General features: G+C 41.1%; 1 protein-coding gene across 1 annotated transcript; it reads left to right on the top strand.

Moving 5' to 3' along the window:
• The first annotated feature begins 3,615 nt into the window (after positions 1-3,615).
• tmem244 (transmembrane protein 244) lies at positions 3,616-20,448 on the top strand. The gene is made up of 6 exons (XM_068007042.1): positions 3,616-3,760; positions 11,362-11,447; positions 12,758-12,831; positions 15,812-15,937; positions 16,925-16,969; positions 19,033-20,448. The coding sequence occupies exons 1-6, from the start codon at positions 3,728-3,730 to the stop codon at positions 19,122-19,124; spliced, it is 456 nt and encodes a 151-aa protein (XP_067863143.1). The 5' UTR covers positions 3,616-3,727; the 3' UTR covers positions 19,125-20,448.
• Positions 20,449-20,831: the final 383 nt, after the last annotated feature.

Raw genomic sequence — 20,831 nt, 5'->3', positions numbered from 1 at the left:
GAATAATGTGAGCTGATGTGGAAAAGGAATTTGTGTCTAAGCTGGGAGGCGAGAATTGGGGGATATGACTATATTTGGTTTGTTTCTTCTTCACTGAAGAATATTTAACGGTTGTGAATCTGTGGATTTGACTGACATCAAGTAATGGGATACCTGTCCTGTGAGCTGTCTGTGGCTCTTCTGTATGGCGCTGTGCTTAGCCACAGCTGCCCACACGGTTATTCGAGCAAACTGGAAGTGATGCTGTTCCTGCTATTGTCACAAAGCACAAACCTTCAGCACGCTATTGTGTGTGAATCTACAGCAGACATCAAGCCAGATGGAGTGGGGTAACCACTAGCAGTTTACCGTGAAATCATTCACAATATGATGGACTTCACAGACATTATAACATTTTTCAATGACACATCAATGAATGTACTAGCATATTATATTCAAAACATATCACTCTGTCACTACACAATTTTCTTTGCTGGCCTTTGAGCTTTGAAAGATTGGCCACCCAACCTTAGTGCATCGAAGGGTTCATTTTGCCAGGCTCAGATCCTGGTGCAGAGCCTCGCTGAATGGGACTGCAGTTTACAGGTAGGTCACTTAACCACAGAGGGCCGATTCTGTGACCTAGAATCATAGAACCATAAAAAGGTTACAGCACGGAACGAGGCCATTCGGCCCATCGAGTCCGTGCCGGCTCTACGTATGAGCAATCCAGCTAGTCCCACTCCCCTGCCATCTCCTCTTTAAAGGCCGCCCATTGTTCAATTACAGTTTTGCCTGCTAATCTTTCATTCCAATTTTCCCGGGCCAGATCAGTTCTCATCCCACTGAAGTTGGCCCTCCTCCAATTGAGTATTTTTACTTTAGAGTGGTCCATGTCCTCTTCCATAGCTATTCTAAATCTTATGATACTATGATCGCTGTTCCCTAAATGTTACCCCACTGACACTTGCTCCACTTGGTCAGCCTCATTCCCCAGAGCCAATTCCAGAAATGCCTCCTTCCTCATTGGGCCAGAAAGGTCAAGAAAGTTCTCCTGAACACACTTAAAAAATTCCTCCCCCTCTTTGCCCCTTATGTTATTACTATCCCAGTCTACATTAGGTTAGTTGAAGTCCCCTGTCATCACTACTCTAAGGCTTTTGCACCTCTCTGTAATTTCTCTGCAAATTTGCTCCTCTATATCCTTCCCACTAGTTGGCGGCCTATAGAATACACCCAGTCGTGTAATGGCATCTCTATTGTTTCTTAACTCTAACCAAATAGATTCTGTCCTTGACCCCTCAAGGACATCCTCTCTCTCCAGCACTGCAATATTCTCCTTAATCAATACTGCCACCCCCCCCCTCCTTCCTTCCCTTCACTATCTTTCCTGAACACCTTGTATCCGGGAATATTTAGTACCCAATCTTGCCCTTTTTTGAGCCAGGTCTCTGTTATCGCTACAACATCATATTCCCATGTGGCTAATTGCGCCTGCCGCTCTCCAATGTTGTTTAACATGCTTCGTGCATTTACACATGTGCACAGTATACCTATCTTAGACTTTCTTGTACTCTCTCTTAATCTGGTCCCATCTACTATCGTACCATTTCTTGCTCTAGTGCTATCTTTCTCTCCCAATCCTTCGTGCACCTTGCTTCTCCTTTCCAATGCTGCATCCTGGTGCCCAATCCCTCTGCATTGTCTTCCACTGAGATTCCTCCCTGGGAGCAGAGCCTTATAAAATTTGTGCTTAAATGTTGACTTGGTTGACTCACTTAAAAAGAAAATACATAGATTCCTGATTCAAGAGGAAATGGGAAGTATAGATTTGTGTCCATTCATAGTCAATGGATGGAAAATCTAGCCTATGCACATTGACGCTGGAAGACATAATAGAGCCAATTCAATGCTTGCAGTAGGGAGTGGTGCTTGATGGGTACGCATTGCAGGAAATCACAAGCATACAGCCTATGATTGTCCACTGGAAGCAATAAATCGGGCCTAAAATTAAGAGGTTAATAGTCAGCAGAGACAGCAAAATAGCCTGTACACGGCTTTTTCTGGTTTGTACATTCTTGCCTAGCTACTTGCTCGGGGACGTGTTTCTCAATGAAAATGGTGGCAGTTTAGTGTTTCTTATGGTTTCTCTCTGCTACTCTGATGATACCAATCCTTCCAAGAACAAGTGGATGAGATCTTGGTGTTACAGTACTTTCCATTTACCTGTATGGTACACCCTTGAACTTATTCTACTTTTCTGCATGAAGAACCTCTGAAAATATTGACACACTATCCTAACTTCTAAAAGACAAATTGTCAGCGACCCAAAGTAAACAGGGCTACCATTGCAGAATATGTGCACCAGTATATAGAAAGAAAATAGTGTATTAATAAGTCAACAAATACAGAAAAGTACAGGAATCTGATTACAGATGGACAGGAATTTGATGACTTCTTATACCCCTGGATCCCTAAGTGGACCATTTAAGATCCAGGGATCCCATTTTGAAAATCTATGATGTAAATCGCTGTGATTTTGTACCTTCCCTTCACAGTCCAGGACTGACATACCTAAATTCATTCTCTCCAATAAAACAATCAGCTGTCAGTACAGATGTATGATTGTAAAATGGAGTGTTTATAAATCTTTCACATCTTCAGGACCTCCCAAAGTGCTTTAACAACCCAATGGATCACTTTTATTGTTGTGTAGGCAAACACAGTGCAACAAAGTCCCACAAATGACCAGATGGTCTGTTTTTGGCTGAGGAGAGGCATGTTAGTCAGCACTGCTCTCTGCTCTTCAAATAGTGTCTTGCGATCTTTCATATTCACCTGAGCAGGCAAGCAGGACATTGGATTAATATCTAATTTAAAATAGGGCACCTGGAGCAATGCAGCCCTTCCCCAGTACTGCAGTAACCGTGGAGTAAATTAGGGGTCAGCCTTGGCTCAGTGGGTAGCTCTCTTGCCTCTGACCAGAAGGTTGTGGGTTCATAATTCTACTCCAGTGATTAAACACAAAATCTAGGCTGATACTCCAGTGCAATACTGAGGGAGTGCTGCACTGTCAGAGGTGCTGTCTTTCAGATGAGATGTCAAACTAAGGCACTGTGTACCCTCTCAGGTGGACATAAAATATTCCATGGCACTATTTTGAAGCAGGGCAGGGGAGTTCTCCCCAGTGTCCTGGCCAATATTCATCACTAAAACAGATGATCCGGTCATTATCACATTGCTGTTTGTGGGACCTTGCTGTGCCCCAATTTGGCCACTGTGTTTCCTACAGTACAATAGTGACTACACTTCAAAAGCACTTCACTGGCTGTAAAGGGCTTTGGGACTTCCTGAGGTCGTGGAGGGCTCTATATAAATGCAAGTCAGTCTTTTTCTATGTGCTTAAGACGGTCCCCTGCCCAACCTTCTAAACCAGAGGTCAGAATCTGGGTCAAACGAGTTAAATTTTAACATGCGGGGGGAAGAATCTGTGATGTTATGAGCAAAAACCTCAATTAAAAACTAAGCTAAAATATTATTTGCAATAAATAAAACTTGCGAAGGGGCAGTTATGGGAATTAGGTCCCTGTTATCTTCTTGATCTGTGGTCGGCGCTGTTTCTCTCTTTGAGTCGAGCACAACGGAGAGAAACTCACTCGAATCTGGAAGCAAAATGGAAAAGAACAAATGTGGGAAAGAATGACTCACGGATACGATCCAAAGTCTCCTAAATCTGTGTGACATTTACATGGCCTTTAAGGGCAGAATCGCTGGGACTAAGGTAACGACATTAGGAGACGCTCGGATTATTTGCTGTTTTGTTTTGAACAGATGAGGATGAATGGTGGAGCGCAGCTTGTGATCCTCTCTTGGTAGCGGAAGTAAATACTTAACATTTCCCCTGTCTGAACAAATTAAGAACCCTGCTTCTGCTCAGTGTTTGTGTAAGAGACGCAGTAACGGGTTAGACACACCTTTAGATAGTCTTGCAATTAAATTAATATAAACAATGTTATTTTGCAAGTTTGTATGTCGAAAAAAAAACTGGTTTCCAAAATCGGTTGCATCAGATTGTATTATATATTCATATGGCATTTGACACATAATGCAGGATTTTCAGATCAGTGTTTTCCTTTTGGAAATACTGAGAGGATTTCACATTTCTTATTAATTACTCAGCACACACATAGTCATGTAGAAAAATAAAAGTAGAAGTCTCCAACCAAATATTGGGAAGGAAGATACCATTGTCTTTGATTCCCGCAGCAAACTCCGCTCCCTAGCCACCGATTCCATAGACTAACCACTAACATTGTCTGTCTCCGCCCCTGCCCTAGCTCATCTGCTGCTGAAACCCTCATCCATGCCTTTGTTATCTCCAGACTGGACTATTCCAATGGTCTCCTGGCTGGCCTCCTATCTTCTACCCTCCATAAACTTGAGCTCATCCAAAACTCTGCTGCCCGTATCCTAACTCGCACCAAGTCCCGTTCTCCCATCACCCCTGTGCTCGCTGACCTACATTGGCTCCCGGTCCGGGAACGCCTTGATTTTAAAATTCTCATCCTTGTTTTCAAATCCTTTCATGGCCTCGCCCCTCCCTATCTCTGTAACCTCATCCAGCCTACAACCCTCCGAGATCTCAGCGCTCGTCCAATTCTTGCCTCTTGCGCGTCCCCGATTTTAATCGCTCCATCATTGGCGGCTGTGCCTACAGCTACCTAGGCCCTGAGCTCTGGATTTCCGTCCCGATACCTCTCCACCTCTCTCCCTCTCTCTCCTCCTTTGAGATGTTCCTTAGAACCTACCACTTTGACCAAGCTTTTGGTCATCTGTCCTAATATGTCTTTATGTGGCTCGGTGTGAAATTTTGATTGACAACACTCCTGTGAAGTGCCTTGGGACGTTTTACTACGCTATATAAATGCAAGTTGTTGTTGCAAAATCAATTTTTAAAAAAAAATGTAGTCTCAGGGCTAACTGTGAGTTTTGTATCATTCTGAGTGAGAATGGGGAATTTCGATGTCATAATTTTGTTGCATTATTAATATAAATATATATTTTGTATATTTTCTTTTAAACATCTGGAGTAAAAATTCCTCTGGTATAAATAACAGCATCTTTAATACCTTGAACATTTCCTCGGTATTTCTAGGGAAATTGGACATGTACTTTTAGATTTCCATAGAGCTAACGGACAGAGGAAGTCTTCACTAACGAATTTATATTAACCTACACAAGAGGAATCCTGCCTTGCGATGTCAAGAGTTTATATATTCTTCAAAATGGGGATTGCAAAAGTACAGTATATTTGATTTTGGTTTCACTCTGTGATATTAAACATAATAGAACATAAGAAATAGGAGCAGGAGTCGGCCATACGGCCCCTCGAGCCTGCTCCGTCATTCAGTAAGATTGTGGCTGATCTTTGACCTCAACTCCACTTTCCCACCCGATCCCCATATCCCTTGATTTCCCCTAGAGTCCAAAAATCTATCGATCTCAGCCTTGAATATACTCAACGACTCAGCATCCACAGCTCTTTGGAGTAGAGAATTCCAAAGATTCGCAACCCTCTGAGTGAAGAAATTCCTCCTCATCTCAATCTTAAATAGCTGACCCAATTATCCTGCGACTATGCCCCCTACTTCTAGACTCTCCAGCCAAGGGAAACATCCTCTCAGCATCTACCCTGTCAAGCCCCCTTCAGAATATTATATGTTTCAGTGAGATCACCTCTCATTCTTCTAAACTTCAGAGAATATCGGCCCATTTTACTCAATCTCTCGTCATAGGACAACCCTCTCAATCCTGGAAACAATCTATTAAACCTTTGTTGCACCACCTCTAAAGCAAGTATATCCTTCCTTAGATAAGGAGACCAAAACTGTGCACAGTACTGCAGGTGTGGTCTCACCAAAGCCCTGTACAATTGTAGTAAGACTTCCTTACTCTTGTACTCCAACCCCCTTGCAATAAAGGCCAACATACCAAATGCTTTCCTCATTGCTTGCTGTACCTGCATGCTAACTTTCTGTGTTTCTTGTACGAGGACATCCAGATCTCTCTGAACACCAACATTTAATAGTTTCTCACCATTTAAAAAAATATTCTGCTTTTCTATTCTTCCTACCAAAGTGAATAACCTCACATTTCCCCACATTATACTCCATCTGCCACCTTCTTGCCCACTCACTTAACCTGTCTATATCTCTTTGCAGACTCTTTGTGTCCTCCTCACAGCTTACTTCCCCACCCACTTTGTAGGAGCTATGTGATTTAAAAAAAAAACGGAAATGTAGTATAACTTCATTGGAAGGTACATGTAGGTACACATAAATATACAGTGCCCATATAGACAAATGATTTTATTATTGTTTGTTTTGGAGTGCGGGTGGTCATGAGAATTCAGCTGCAGTCTGCTGAATCCACCCTCATTTTAGGTATCCACTTTGGATACTGTGAACATTAACATTTTTGAAGCATGTATATTTTTAATTGATAGATTGTTGGCAATAGAATCACAATATTAGTTTCACACTAATAATGCCAAATGATGGTATATATGATTTATTGTTCTTCCAAAGACATCAACCCTCTTGCCCAATTTTCTCAGCAAGTCGCTATCTCATTGGGCCTGCCACCTGCACTTGAGAGGGGAGGATGGCAGCTTGCACCCTGATTATTGCAATGTATGATTGGTTAGTTGTGTCAGCCTTGGCTCAGTGGGTAGCACTCTTGCCTCTGAGTTAAAAGTTTGTGGGTTCAAGCCCCATTCCAGAGACTTGAGCGCATAATCTGGGCTGACACTTCAGTGCCGTACTGAGGGAGTGCTGCACTGTCAGAGGCGCCGTCTTTCAGATAAGACGTTAAACCAATGCCCCATCTGCCCTCTCTGGTGAACGTGAACGATCCTACGGCAAGGAGAGCAGGCAAGTTGTCCTAGCCAACATTTATCTCTCAACCAACAGATGACCTGGTCCTTTATTTCATTACTCTTTGTGGGACCTTGCTGTGCTCAAATTGGCTGCTGTGTTTCCTACTTCAGATTACACTTCAGAAGTACTTAATTGGTTGTAATGCGCTTTGGGGCATCCTGGGGTAGTGAATTCTATGAATTCAAATTCTTTCTCCTTGCCAGGAATGGTATGATGGAGACTCCCTTTCTAATTTTTGCTCCCATGCAGGGGTGCTGGCCCCCAAAGGAGCAGAGCTGAGATTGGGAACGCAGAGAAATGGGTGTCAAATACACGTTCCCTGAGTCTATAACACATTGTGTTGATGTTCTAACAGCCAGCAGCACCTCACGATACATGTAAAGCTAGTTTAATCATTTATCTGTCGAGACCACTCAAATTCAGATAACACATTGTACAGCTGTAAAGGGCAATTTTGTTACTTCAAGTTACAAAATAAAATGAAATACCTCAGTGAGATAAAGTTATTCCAACATTGGTTACTAACATGTCTAATTATCGATGGAATTGTGGTGCAACATTTTCTGAGACTGTTTCCTCATAAAATTGAACTAGAAATTCCAAACCTTTTCCCTGGCATTAAGTGATTCTTAGTTTTTATTTTAACATCACAGAATGTAATCATAGAAATTCCATAAGGAGACCAATCAGCCCCTTTGCCAGTGCTAGCTCTGTAACTGGAGCTGTCTATTCTAAGCTCATTTTTCTGTTCTTTCCGCATATCTTTTTATATTTTTATTTTTGAAAAACAGTACACACAATAAAAGAGGGAACATTTCCAGGGCCTGTAAGCAGACTGCAGCTTATTGGAGATCAGCACCGATGAAATTCGGTGCCTGGCTGCAATGAAAAAAAAATCCAAGCCCAAGAACTTCAAATCTAGTGTAAGAAGAAGGCAGGGAATGTTCTCTTAAATGGTTGTGACTAAACCCCTGCCTTCACACCACAACATTTATTACCCCAATGTTCTCCCTTGCTGTCCTGAAATTACTAACTATTGCTGGGGTCAAGTTCCACAGGGACTGACAATTCTCTGGCACTTCCCACATGCGGGCATTCCTCATGTATATGTCAGTAGGCAATTCCACCACAGAGTTTATCACAGATGAGCCCAATGCTGTCCTCGCCCAATTAACACATATAGCACATTTTGCAGCAGGGGCCACTGGACAGAGATCATGAGCGAGAGAACGTGGCTGATTTTTTTTCCCTTCCCCAGTCAGGAACATTGATGCCAATTAAAGCACTCCTGTTGAGACTCCAGGTGAGATCTGTTAACTCATCACAGACCAGGGGTGGAATCTGGGACCTTTTGGTCTGTATGGCTCCATATTATAGAACATGTGAACCATCATTGGAACTCACACTGTCATTTTTGATTTAATTGTCAGGTGAATTTGGGCATCATGGTTTTGAAGCAAATTTTGAACATTTTTAATTAGTTAAAAGGAGCTTCATTTTTAATTCAATATACACCCAACGAGATTACTTTTTTTTTCAAAAAAGGAGACGAAATCCTATTTTATTTCAGTTCCCCCTGGTCCACTCAGACCTTGATATTACTGATTGAGATGTCAAGTGTGCTACATGCTCCCTGATCTCTGCCAATACCACCCTGTGATGGTTACTCAAAAGCCTTGGGAATAACCTTGGAAACAACCTCCCCTCTGATTACCTTTCCCCTCCACAAGAGGCACCTTGCCACAATGGCTGTTCAACATGGTAGACCACCAGTTTAAAAAAAGTGGAAAGTAGATACAGAAGTGACTGTCAAGATCAATAAACCATTGAGCATAACTCCCTTCTAAACCTCACATATGTGCGATAGATATGGGACATTTTACAGGCGATAACCTTTAATAGAGAAGAGTGAAGAACCCATAAAATTTTTGAAGCAAGTCAATTAATTCAGTAATGCACTATCATCTGTATAATTCATTTCTTCTATGGAGATTGTTCATAAGAATAAAATAAACTTTGAAAACAGTCCAAAATATGTCAGGTTATTACAATGAATTATCATTTTTAATTACAGTGCAGAGAAGATATTGCAGCTGGCTTACTTTATGATTCTGAAAGTCTGATATTTTATGTGTGAGTGAAATAGAACACAGCTTTTGTGCAATAGAAAATGGCCATCACTTTTTTTAAAAGAGACAAGACCGAAAAAAATTATGCTTTCAAAATGTTAAAGTTTGAATTTTTATTGTGAGAAATGATTTTGGCTGATCCTTTCAGTACACTGGGATTGGTTGCCAAAGTGCTGTGCACAAGTAACCATTAGCTGGTATATTCACATGTGTGACACACCATGTTTTCCCGCTTTCCTGATGGCTGTAACTCATGCTTGGGTATAGCTCCGTGGGCACTGGCAGCTGCCTGCTAATTCACCCAAGGACCCATTCTTCATGAGTCAGCCTGCACAGTGAACATCAGCAGGCAATTCGATTGGCATTGGAGTTGATCCTGATGTCCATACCAGGCACTTTCCAGCAGGGGTCACTGGACAGTGATCTTGAGCCGGACCCCTGGCTGATTTTCACCTTCTGCAGCCGAGTGTAAGCACAAAATCTAGGCTGACACTTCAGTGCAGTGCTGAGGGAGTGCTGCAGTGTCGGAGGTACCGTCTTTCGGATGAGATGTTAAACTGAGGTCCCATCTGCCCCCTCAGGTGGATGTAAAAGATCCCATGGTACTATTCAAAGAAGAGCAAGGAAGCTCTTGTTCTCCCATTTCAATGCATGATAGTATATAAAACATACATTCACTGTTCTCTGACAATTGCAAACCGCAGAATATAATGACTGAATAAAAATGAAAGGAGCTAAGACTGCAATAAACCTGTTTTATCTAAATAAATAAAGTTACATTTCTGGGAAACGGAGTGGATTGCAGAACAATGTGCTTTTATTAAGTATTTATGATCTTCCCCCTTCCACACCTCTATATATTCGTCAGATGCATATACATTTAAAGATTAATGCAAGAGTACTACCAAAGATTACTTTTTGCAACCTTGTGTTCCATTTATAATAGGAAAGTTCAGGGGTGTTATATACACTGAATTTACTCAAGTGCATTGACAATTAAGAGCTAATATTTGTAATGGTGAAAATGGAGAGGGCAGACTGTTAAACTATAAAATGAATGTTGAATTCTATATTTTCTTAACAGAGCAGACACCCCTAAAAAATGAAGAATTTTTTAAACTGTATGAGTTGCAGGTGTAGATTGTATGGACTATACTGTTCTCTCATTGACATTCAGTATCTCGCATTGTGGCGGTTTTACAGCAATTAGTGCACTGACGCAGCACAATTGTTTCCATTAGGTATGTTTTCTTTTAAAGGGGAATGCTTTTGAAAGAAGAAAGACTCGCCCTTCTCCAGACCCATATAGCATTTTAAAACACTCCGCAAAAATTACTTTTTAAAAATGTTATCTAAGCAAATGCAGCAGTGACTTGACACATGAAAAGATCTCACAGAAAGCAGCAGAATGAATGATCAGTTGATCTGTTTTTCTGGCGATGTTAGTTGGGAGACGGATGTTGGCTAGAATGGAATTGCCTGCTCTTCTTTAAAAAAAATATCGTGGAATATTTAACATCGGGTGGACAGAGCCTCAATTTAACATCTCATCCAAAGGTCAGCACGTGTAATAATGCAGCACAGTCTCAAAGCTGCAGTAAAGTATCAGCCTAGGATTATGAGCTCAGGTTCTGGACAGAGGCTTGAACCTTCTAACTCAGAGGCACAAGTATTACCAACTGTCTTTATGCTTTCCCCCTGCTGAATATTTGCTGGATTTTAGCTTTGTAGTCCAACAGTAAAGAAAATATTTCCAGGCTCCAGTGCTTGTGACTTACCATCTTGTTGAATTTCTTTTGTTGTCATGGAAACTTTTGAGTTTTTTTTGTTGAGGTTGAGACTTTCTATGTTTTAAGACATGTGCTCCCTTTCCTGGGTCTCTCTCTCTATATCACACTAACAATGCACCTCAGTGAGATGGGGAGAGACGTCAGCTCATGAGGGTATCAGCAGATATCCCGACAGTCCCAGCCGAGTAGTTGAACCTGCCCAGATCCCTTTCTCGTGTGATGTGCAGGTGTCTGATTTACTCCCCAAGATCCATCAATGCCGCTGGGAAATGTTAGAGTCCGATTCATGGAGGCCCTTCTTCTGTTATTTCTTTCCAGGCAGAAAACTCAGAACCTTCATATGGTGCCTCCCACGATGACACTGCTGAATTTGGGAAATCAGCAGATGGGGGGAATCGTAGGTGCTAGCCCACCTCCACCACTCGATGGTCCCCTTCCTAGGGACTCTTAACAGGCAATGATATTTTGTCACACAGTTGAATGGTCAATTCAAATAAAACCTAATCCTCATTACATTTTTTTCAGACTGTCCTCTTAAATTTGTTGCAATGTTTGCTGGTATTCTTCACCCTCTACTACATGATTGGAAGTGTCTGCTTTGGTGCATTCAGGTAAGACGTACAGGGGGATGATTTCCTCTGGACACTAATCCTATTGGAAAAGTGTCCGAAAAGAATGTTTTGGAGCCCAATAGAACAAATGGATTTCCATTACAAATCAATCAATGGAAACCCTCCCACCATGTTTTAACAATGTTGCTGATACATAGCAACAGGGGAAATCTCCCCCCCACTACGAAATCACTTATGTTGATATTACGAGGATAATGTTCCAACTTCACGTTTTATACAGGGAGCCATGAAATGCTCAGAAAATCGAGTACTGGAATTTCCGATATGTGCTCTAGGTGGGCAAGACTCCCCATTGGGAGTGCAAAGTTGCAAAACCACTCTTTAGATGCACACAGCAGTTTAGGAGAAATTTTTAATCACACAACCTATTCATACATTAACTTAATTTAATGGTCAGCACGAGAGTTCCTTTACACACGTGACAAAGAGGAGGGGAGATTAAATTGTAAGTATCAAGTTTAAGGAGGGAATTCCAGAAATTCATTAATTTGGCACAATTATTTTAATGTGCATGATTCACAGGGAAAGAAAGGACAGAATGAGAAAAACTTTCTCCTGCTACCTTCCATCCTGATGAACCTTGTTCATTAAAATGGCAGGGCTAGACAGACTGGATGCAGGGAGGATGTTTCTCCTGGCTGGGGGATCTAGAATGAGGGGTCACAGTCTCAGGGTACGGGGTAGGACATTTAGGACTGAGATGAGGAGTAATTTCTTTACTCAGAGGGTGGTGAACCTGTGGAATTCTCTACCACAGAAGATTGCGGAGGCCAAGTCACTGAATATATTTAAGAAGGAGCTAGATAGATTTCTAGACACAAAAGACATCAAGGGGTATGGGGAGAGAGCGGGAATATGGTATTGAGATAAAGGATCAGCCATGATCATATTGAATGGCGAAGCAGGGTCGAAGGGCCGAATGGCCTACTCCTGCTTCTATTTTCTATGTTTCTATGTAACAGTGCGGCTGTCGAAAGTATGAGTTTTGGCAACACTGCTACTGGGTTTACTGGCACATAAATTGATTTTAAATTGCAGGAGAGAGATGGAAAAGACACCTAGGAGATTACATGGCTATTGATGGGTGTAGAGTGGTCGGGATCATGTGCTCAGTGCAATAAGACTGTATGGGAACAGGCTCGATAGATCAGCTGGTCTTTTCCTGTCTGTCATTTTCGTGTGTTTGTACGTAACTTTAAGCAGAACTTGTTCTTTGGAGCAGCATGCGCTGGGACTGGTAACTTTGGCAAGTTCCTCAAACTGATTGTTTCCATCACTTATATTTGCAGACTTGATTCATTCGATGGGTTAATTCCATTTGACTTTAAAACGCAAGCATCGAAGTCCAGCTCTAAGTACCTAGGTAAGAAAAGCACACTTGTTTTGAAGATTAAGTGGTCTTGTAGATTACAGTACTTTATCAAAGTCAGCGGTGTAAGTACTGCGGAATGGAACAGGCTTCTATTTTGGGTACCTAGAGTTGGCAACCAAGTATTTTCCAGTTGCTAATGATGCTGCCTCATCCCAATAATATGCATCAATTTTAACTTTAGAGAAGTGCCCCCTACTGCATCATGAGTGGACGAACTTCCATTCTAACTGTAATTGCTGTTCTGAGACTGCCAATTTACAACTGCTTTATGCTGTGGCTTCATGCTGATTAGCGATTGGACATTTCACTTAGGTCCAACTGTCAGCAGGTAGAGAGGAGAATGTCATAATTATTCACACTAGACTGCTCACATCACAAAATTAAAACATTCTAAACTGGACTCAACAAACTTTCTGTTAGAAATAAAAAGAAAAAAAACTATCAATACTGGAAATCAGAAATAAAACTGGAAAGTTCTCAAACCAAACAGTGGATCCATCAGCATCGGTTGAGAAAAGACAGGTTAACACTAGGGTGAAGGACACTCTGCAGGGGGAAGGGGAACAGCCAGAAGTCGTGGTCCATGTGGGTACCAACAACATAGGAAAGAAAAGGGATGAGGTCCTGTGGCTAGAGTTTCAGGAGCTAGGGAGGAAATTAAAAAGCAGGACCTCAAAGGTAGTAATCTCTGGATTGCTCCCAGTGCTACACGCTAGTGAGTACAGAAATAGGAAGATAAGGCAGGTTAATGTGTGGCGAGAGACATGGTGCAGGAGGGAGGGCATCAGATTCTTGGGGCATTGGGACCAGTTCTGGGGCAGGAGGGACCTGTTCAAGACGGATGGGTTGCACCTCAACAGAGCTGGGATCAATGCCCTCACCGGGAGGATCACCAGTGCTGTGGGGGAGGAGTTTAAACTAATTTGGTAGAGGGATGGGCACCAGGATGTAGAAACAAGGTGCACAAAGGATTGGGAGAGACAGATAGCACTAGAGTAAGAAATAGTACAGTATTAGGTGGGATCAGACTAAGACAGAATTCGAGACAGTCTAAGATAGATTTAGAGTGCATGTGTGTAAATGCACGAAGCATGGTAAATAAGGTTGGTGAGCTGCATCACAAATAACCACATGGGAATATGATGTAGTGGCGATAACGGAGACTTGACCCAAAAAAGGGCAGGATTCCTGGATACAAGGTGTTCAGGAAAGATAGGGAAGGAAAGAAAAGGAGCAGGGGTGGGGGGTGGCAGTATTGATTAAGGAGAATATTGCAGTGCTGGAGAGATAGGATATCCTTGGGGGATCAAGGACAGAATCTATTTGATTAGAGTTATGAAACAATAGAGGTGCCATTACACTACTGGGTGTATTCTATAGGCCACCAATTAGTGGGAATGATATAGAGGAGCAAATTTGCAGGGAATATAAAATATATGGTACAATTCTAAAGGGGGTGTATATGTGCACAAATCTTTGAAGGTGGCAGGACAGGTTAAGGAAGCAGTTAAAAAAGTATATGGGATCCTGGGCTTTATAAATAGCGGTATAGAATACAAAAGCAAGGAAGTTATGTTGAACCTTTATAAAACACTGGTTCGGCCACAACTGGAATGTTGTGTCCAATTCTGGGCACTGCACTTTAGGAAGGATGTGAAGGCCTTAGAGAGGGTGCAGAAAAGACTTAATAGAATGGTTCCAGGGATGAGGGACTTCTGTTATGTGGATAGACTGGAGAAGCTGGGGCTGTTCTCCTCAGAGCAGAGAAGGTTGAGAGGAGATTTGATAGAAGTGTTCAAAATCATGAAGGGTTTAGATAAAGTAAATAAAGAGAAACCGTTCCCATTGGCGGAAAGGTCGAGAACCAGAGGATACAGATTTAAGGTGATTGGCAAAAGAACCAAAGGTGACATGAGAAAAAACTTTTTTATGCAGCATGTAGTGATGATCTGAAACTGTCTGAAAGGTTGGTAGATGCAGATTCAGTCATTGCTTTCAAAAATGAATTTGGATAAATACTTGAAGGGAAAAAATTTGCAGGGCTGTGGTGAAAGAGCGGGGAAATGGGACTAACTGAATTGCTCTTAAAAAGAGCCAGCATGGGCTCGATGGGCCAAATGGCCTGCTTCTGTGCTATAATTCTATGAAATGCAGACATTTTTTCAGAACTGGATATAATGCTCCAACTGGCAGCTGGAAAATGCTGAAAAGACTAACCTATCGGTCTTTTCTGTTTACAGATGGTGTTGTGTATTTCCAGCACTTCTTATTTTTCATGTTTTTATTTGTAACTTTCTATTTTAATATCTCTCAAAGAAACGGTTTTACATTGGGATTTTTAACAACTCTTGGGGACAACTATTTCCTTCAGCAAAAAGGTGGTTAAACACCCGACGTAGGTGGGGAGAGGCTGGTTAGCATATGGAGTTCTCTGCCGCAAACCATTGTTGAATCAGAGTCGTATTTTCTTTTAAAAAGAAATTAGATAGTGGTGGCAGAGCACCTCTCTTCCATGGGTCTTCTGAAGGTGACACATGATTTGCTGGGTCTGGCACTGCCAGGCATCTGATGGAGAACGGCACGCGTGGGCATGTAAGTGGAGAGGAGCAGCGTTGGGACACCAATATAGTGCCGCTCTCTGCAAGTCAGAACTGCAAAGTAAGAACATCTTTGCTCGGCATCTAACTGTGCCACACCTGATCTGCGGGTACCCAATGCTGACATTGCGGATTCGAAGTGGGGAAACCTTCCATTCCTCAGCACTGAATTGACTCTTGTAATCTCGATGAGGCCAAAAAACGCAAATTTCAAATAAAATGTAAGTTCAATTGTAAAAATATGTAATGCATCATGAGTTTTCTTATTAGGAAAAAAGGGGTTTTATAAGAGTCTGTTTTATTTATTTTTGCTACATTTTTAATAGAGTTACAGATTTGAGATCAATTTGTATTCTCTGTTCTGATTCTCCCAGTGAACCTGCTGTCCATGGAGCTTACATATTTTACCAGTGGCCTGCTTTTTGCAGCAATAGTTAAGAAGTGGGTATGGGATTACTCAATCTCTGTCGCAATCATCCACATCATACTGAGCTCAGCAGGTGAGTGCTCAATAACAGTGGGGAAATAGATCAGGCTTTATGATAAAACTTTCAGCTAATTGGAGTGCTTCAGTAAGCTTATTTAGGCTTTATATCCCATTTTTTTCCCATGTGTATGCTACTCTTTAACTTTTCTTCACTCCTCTGGTCAGTACCCCTGGGCCACACAGCTCTTGTCACTGAGAGGGTGACCAACCAACTTGCAGGGCTCCAGGCATGCCCCTCGAGCATTGCTGCCAGGAGGCCTACCAGACCGGGTATACATAGAAATGGGTATGATAGTGTAGTGGTTATGTTACTGGACAAGTAATGCAGAGGCCTGGACTCATAATCCAGAGTAATGCAAGTTCAAATCCCACTGTGGCAAGTTTGAGAATTTGAATTCAGTGTCAGTAAAAATGTACTTGAAACTGTTGGATTGTTGTAAAAACCCAATGTCCTTTAGGGAAGGAAATCTGCCATCCTTACCCAGTCTTGGGTCTGGCCTAAATGTGACTCCAGTCCCACACCAACGTGGTTGACTCTGAAGTGGCCTAGCGAGCCACTCAGTTGTCTCAAACTTTCTCAGGGCAACTCGGGATGGGTAACAAATGCTGTCCTTGCCAACAACGCCCACATCCCAAAAATAAAAGAATGGCTGAGATCAGTCACTCGGAGAGATGCAGGTTTGATTACTCACTGCCGTACTCCTGTGGTGCTACACATTCCACCACAGAGTCTTCATTCAGAATTACCATGGAGATTTGTGATTTTTTTTCTACCAATTTATACTCACTGCTCACCTTGATTACAGTAAAACCTTAGCATTGTTGGAACCAATATTTAAGCCTCAATAGAACTTAATAATTGTAGCGCAGCCTACATTGGTAATTTCATTGATTTTAAACATATCCATATTATGTCAAGATCTGATGATTTCTTGAGCCTGTCTTACACATTAGAATGTCCGACCTTTTCAATAAATCCCAGATTTGATTTCATTTACAGTGATGGTTGAGTTTCCTTTAGCATGGCAGTGGTGGCTGGCTTTGGGTAAGTCTGAGCAGCCTTTCTTATGAATTTTATAAATGTGTGGTGGATTCTTTTGCCAGTTTTCCAAATTCTGAGCAGCTAAATCAGCCTGTTCTGTTCCAATAAACATTGAATTTCTCATACAGCTCTAAAGATATAACGTGAATATTTACCAAACTGATCTGATGCTTTTTATAGTTAGCCTGAATAATAAAAAAAAATTGTAAGTAGCACAGAATGTGAAAGGAGCATAGCATTTAAGCCCTATAACAGTAAGGCATTCTGCTTATATCCTTGTGGCTTGTGATTGGGAGGAGGGGTTGGCTCACCAATCTGTAATGGCCAGTTAGTTGCACACTTCATTTGCCGGAATGATCACGGCTACGTTTCAAACAACTTTTGAGAGAAAACAGATCAAACACAACAGCAGAAATCAAAGAGTTAAGAACTACTCTCCTGGCTGAGTGACCTGATAATATATCGGCATAAATTTTAGTCAGAAAAGTAATTGCACCCTTTCTCAATGCAGACCCTGCATTTTATGAGTGAGATGGTTTACCAGATAAGGTTTACATTTAGTACAAAAATTCAGAGAATGATTCCGGTTTTGTCTGCATATCAATACAATTGGATTCTTTTCTGTCGGTCTCCGCCAAGTAATAACTGAATTGTAAAAGCAATGACAATTCAATATGTGATTGGGAGGAGGGGTTGGCTCACCAATCTGCTCTAACATGGAGTGACAAAGCACCACTACCGATGACATGTCCCCAATCTCAGTTAAGTCATTAGGGAAGGCCCAGTTTGAATTACTTTTAAAGAGAACCAGCTCGGGTTGTTGTATCAGCCTCGTTACAGATTGGCAGAGGTCGGAGGTCAGAGCAACTGTCCATCCTTATCATCGCAGAGCTCAAGATTACTTTGTTAGAGTCTTTTCTGAGTTGCCATGATCCAGTATCTGCCTCCTTTACTAACATCGGCATGATACTGTAAATTCAATAAAATAATTCTAATCTACTGCACAGCAGCCATGTCTCTGCCTTTAACTAGGAACCAGCACGCACTGATTATCGATAATATGCCCTTCTGAGGTTTAGCAACGCTGATAAATATCATTACAAAGGGGACCTAAAAAAAAGGCAGGAAGCTATGAATAAATGACAATAAGTGATAACAGAAGTATTAGGATAACAGGAGAAAACCATAGGCTACCAAACACTTCCACCTCACTCCGGCAGAAAATCCTGGGCTATAAGTTTATTCTAATATATGGTTTGCATTAGAACAAAAATTGTTCCCCTCAATAAATGATGGTATACTTAGTATACTGTAATTACTGCTTGCATAACCCAATCAAAATAACTTGGCTTTTAATTCATATAGATCAGTTCAAAGAATCCTAAGCTGAGCCCTGAACTGGAATGGATCAATGCAAAATGTGGTACTGAGCACGATGAGGAAATAGATTATCTCTTTTGTTTTTAAACTATATTTTCATATATTTTCCTTACCCCATGTCCAGGGACAAAGTCATCATGTTCAAAACTTGAGCATACCTTAAGATTAATGGACACCTGTCAATGAACAAGGCAATATTCTCAATGATAGTGTTGTCCAATAGGTTAGCCACTGGCCACTTGTGGCTAATTGGGAATCCAGATGTGGATAATTCCATTTCTGATTAGTAAATAAAAAATGAATAATAGGCACTGTCGTTGGGCATGTGATCTCAATACTCATGGCGTACGCATGTGAACTTTAACCTTTTTGTGCATTTGTTGGTAAAACAGTAAGATGAAAAGCAGAGTGTGCAAGTGTTTTTTTGATCATTATGAGTGTTTTACTTCCTTGGTTACTGAAAGCTGGCAGATGTTTGCTAAGTAAATGTACATATGTGAAGTACTTTTAGTTGTAATGTGTGAGTGTGTGTAAGGCGTTTTATACTACAATTAGTTTCTTTGTAATTCTAAGTAATTCTATGTATGTAAACTATTTTTGAATTAGAAAGATCATACTTTTTAAATCTTAAAGCAGTGATAAGATGACATGCCTTAATGAATGTTTATTTTTTGCTTTTGCTGCAGGAGTTGGCTTGTTGATGATGATCTGTAATGGCCAGTTAGTTGCACACTTCATTTGCCGGAATGATCACGGCTACGTTTCAAACAACTTTTGAGAGAAAACAGATCAAACACAACAGCAGAAATCAAAGAGTTAAGAACTACTCTCCTGGCTGAGTGACCTGATAATATATCGGCATAAATTTTAGTCAGAAAAGTAATTGCACCCTTTCTCAATGCAGACCCTGCATTTTATGAGTGAGATGGTTTACCAGATAAGGTTTACATTTAGTACAAAAATTCAGAGAATTACAGACAGTTTAAGGGAGACTTAATATAATTTTAAAACTTGATTCTTCTTCATTTCCCCAAAATCCTTTTGAATTTTGATTGTTGTTGCTTTCCATTGAAAAGTGACGAGTGTAGAGGAAGTTTTGATTTGACCCAATGCTGTGTGCAGTCGGTCAGGTTGGAGAATGTGGCTTCTAACCTGCCCTGCACATGATTAGAATTGCTATAACAGTACTAAGTCAGGGACAAATTGGGACCTTGTAAAAATGTGCTCAGATCAGGTCTGCATATGCGTGGTGTAACTGTACAGTATTATAGTAAAGACAAAAGATAATACAACTTATCAAATTTAAAGAACCATCTGAGTAAAGAGGGATTGGTTTTTAAATAATTCAGAAGTCATATTTTCTTTCTGCCAAAATAGAAATTATGCAGATTGCTAATAATAAATGGGTGCAAAATAGAATTCAAAAAGGCCCCCCCCAAAAAAAATTCACAGTATTCATATAAAATACTAAAATTACAATCTGATTATATTTTCCATTTTGGTGCAGAAATACTCAATCCTCAGAGGGTTAACTTTTTACCTATGAAAGATCCACATTTACCTTGGGGGAGAAAAGATCATGCATACATTTCATCAATTTTTTTATTATATATGTAATATAATTTAATGCAATATAATCTCTTCAATAAAATCAGTTAGTGTTGACTAAGATGTTGCTTGTATGCTGGAGTTCAAATGAATTCAGCTCTAATGTATAAAAATCCCCCTCAAGTCAAAGATTTTATTGAAATGGTCCTGGTTTAATGTGGTTGATATGTTATCTGCAAATCCACCCAGTTTACTCAGATTTTCTACCTCACCAACATTGTATGTGGGCTGATAATTTCATCTTGATCTGACCTGAAGGGAATTTTTGTTGACTTAATAATCAAATATCGCAAAACCACAGGGGGCTGACCCATCACTAGCTAATTAAACAACCCTGTGCTTTACTGTTGATATCAAATTTATAGGATTCTTGTTGCAGACGTACAGCAGCCAAGACTGGAAAAACAGTGGACTCATTCACTGCTGAATTTGAAAATCATGTCTTAATAACATCTATTTGTATTAATGTTAATTAAAGAGGGTCTTGAATTTCCCTGGCTCTTTTATTGGAGTTTTTTTTTAATCTAGGTCTAGAAGACTTTTTTTATTTGTTCATGGGATGTGGGTGTCGCTGGCAAGGCCAGCATTTATTGCCCATCCCTAATTGCCCTTGAGAAGGTGGTGGTGAGCCGCCTTCTTGAACTGCTGAAGTCCGTGTGGTGAAGGTTCTCCCACAGTGCTGTTAGGAAGGGAGTTCCAGGACTTTGACCCAGCGACAATGAAGGAATGGCGATATATTTCCAAGTCGGGATGGTGTGTGACTTGGAGGGGAACGTGCAGGTGGTGTTGTTCCCATGTGCCTGCTGCCCTTGTCCTTTTAGGTGGTAGAGGTCGTGGGTTTGGGAGGTGCTGTCGAAGAAGCCTTGGAGAGTTGCTG

The sequence above is a fragment of the Heptranchias perlo genome, chromosome 26 (assembly GCF_035084215.1).
Source record: "Heptranchias perlo isolate sHepPer1 chromosome 26, sHepPer1.hap1, whole genome shotgun sequence".
In the NCBI taxonomy this organism is placed as follows: Eukaryota; Metazoa; Chordata; class Chondrichthyes; order Hexanchiformes; family Hexanchidae; genus Heptranchias; species Heptranchias perlo.
The sequence above is the reverse complement of the archived record's forward strand: the minus strand, read 5'-3'. Positions and strand labels throughout refer to the sequence as shown.

Coding starts and splice junctions, on each gene's coding strand:
- tmem244 (XM_068007042.1), top strand. CDS start 3,728: ATGGCCTTTAAGGGCAGAATCGCTGGGACTAAG. Junction 11,448..12,757: donor GTCTGCTTTGGTGCATTCAG/GTAAGACGTACA, acceptor TTATATTTGCAG/ACTTGATTCATTCGATGGGT. Junction 16,970..19,032: donor GCAGTGGTGGCTGGCTTTGG/GTAAGTCTGAGC, acceptor CTTTTGCTGCAG/GAGTTGGCTTGTTGATGATG.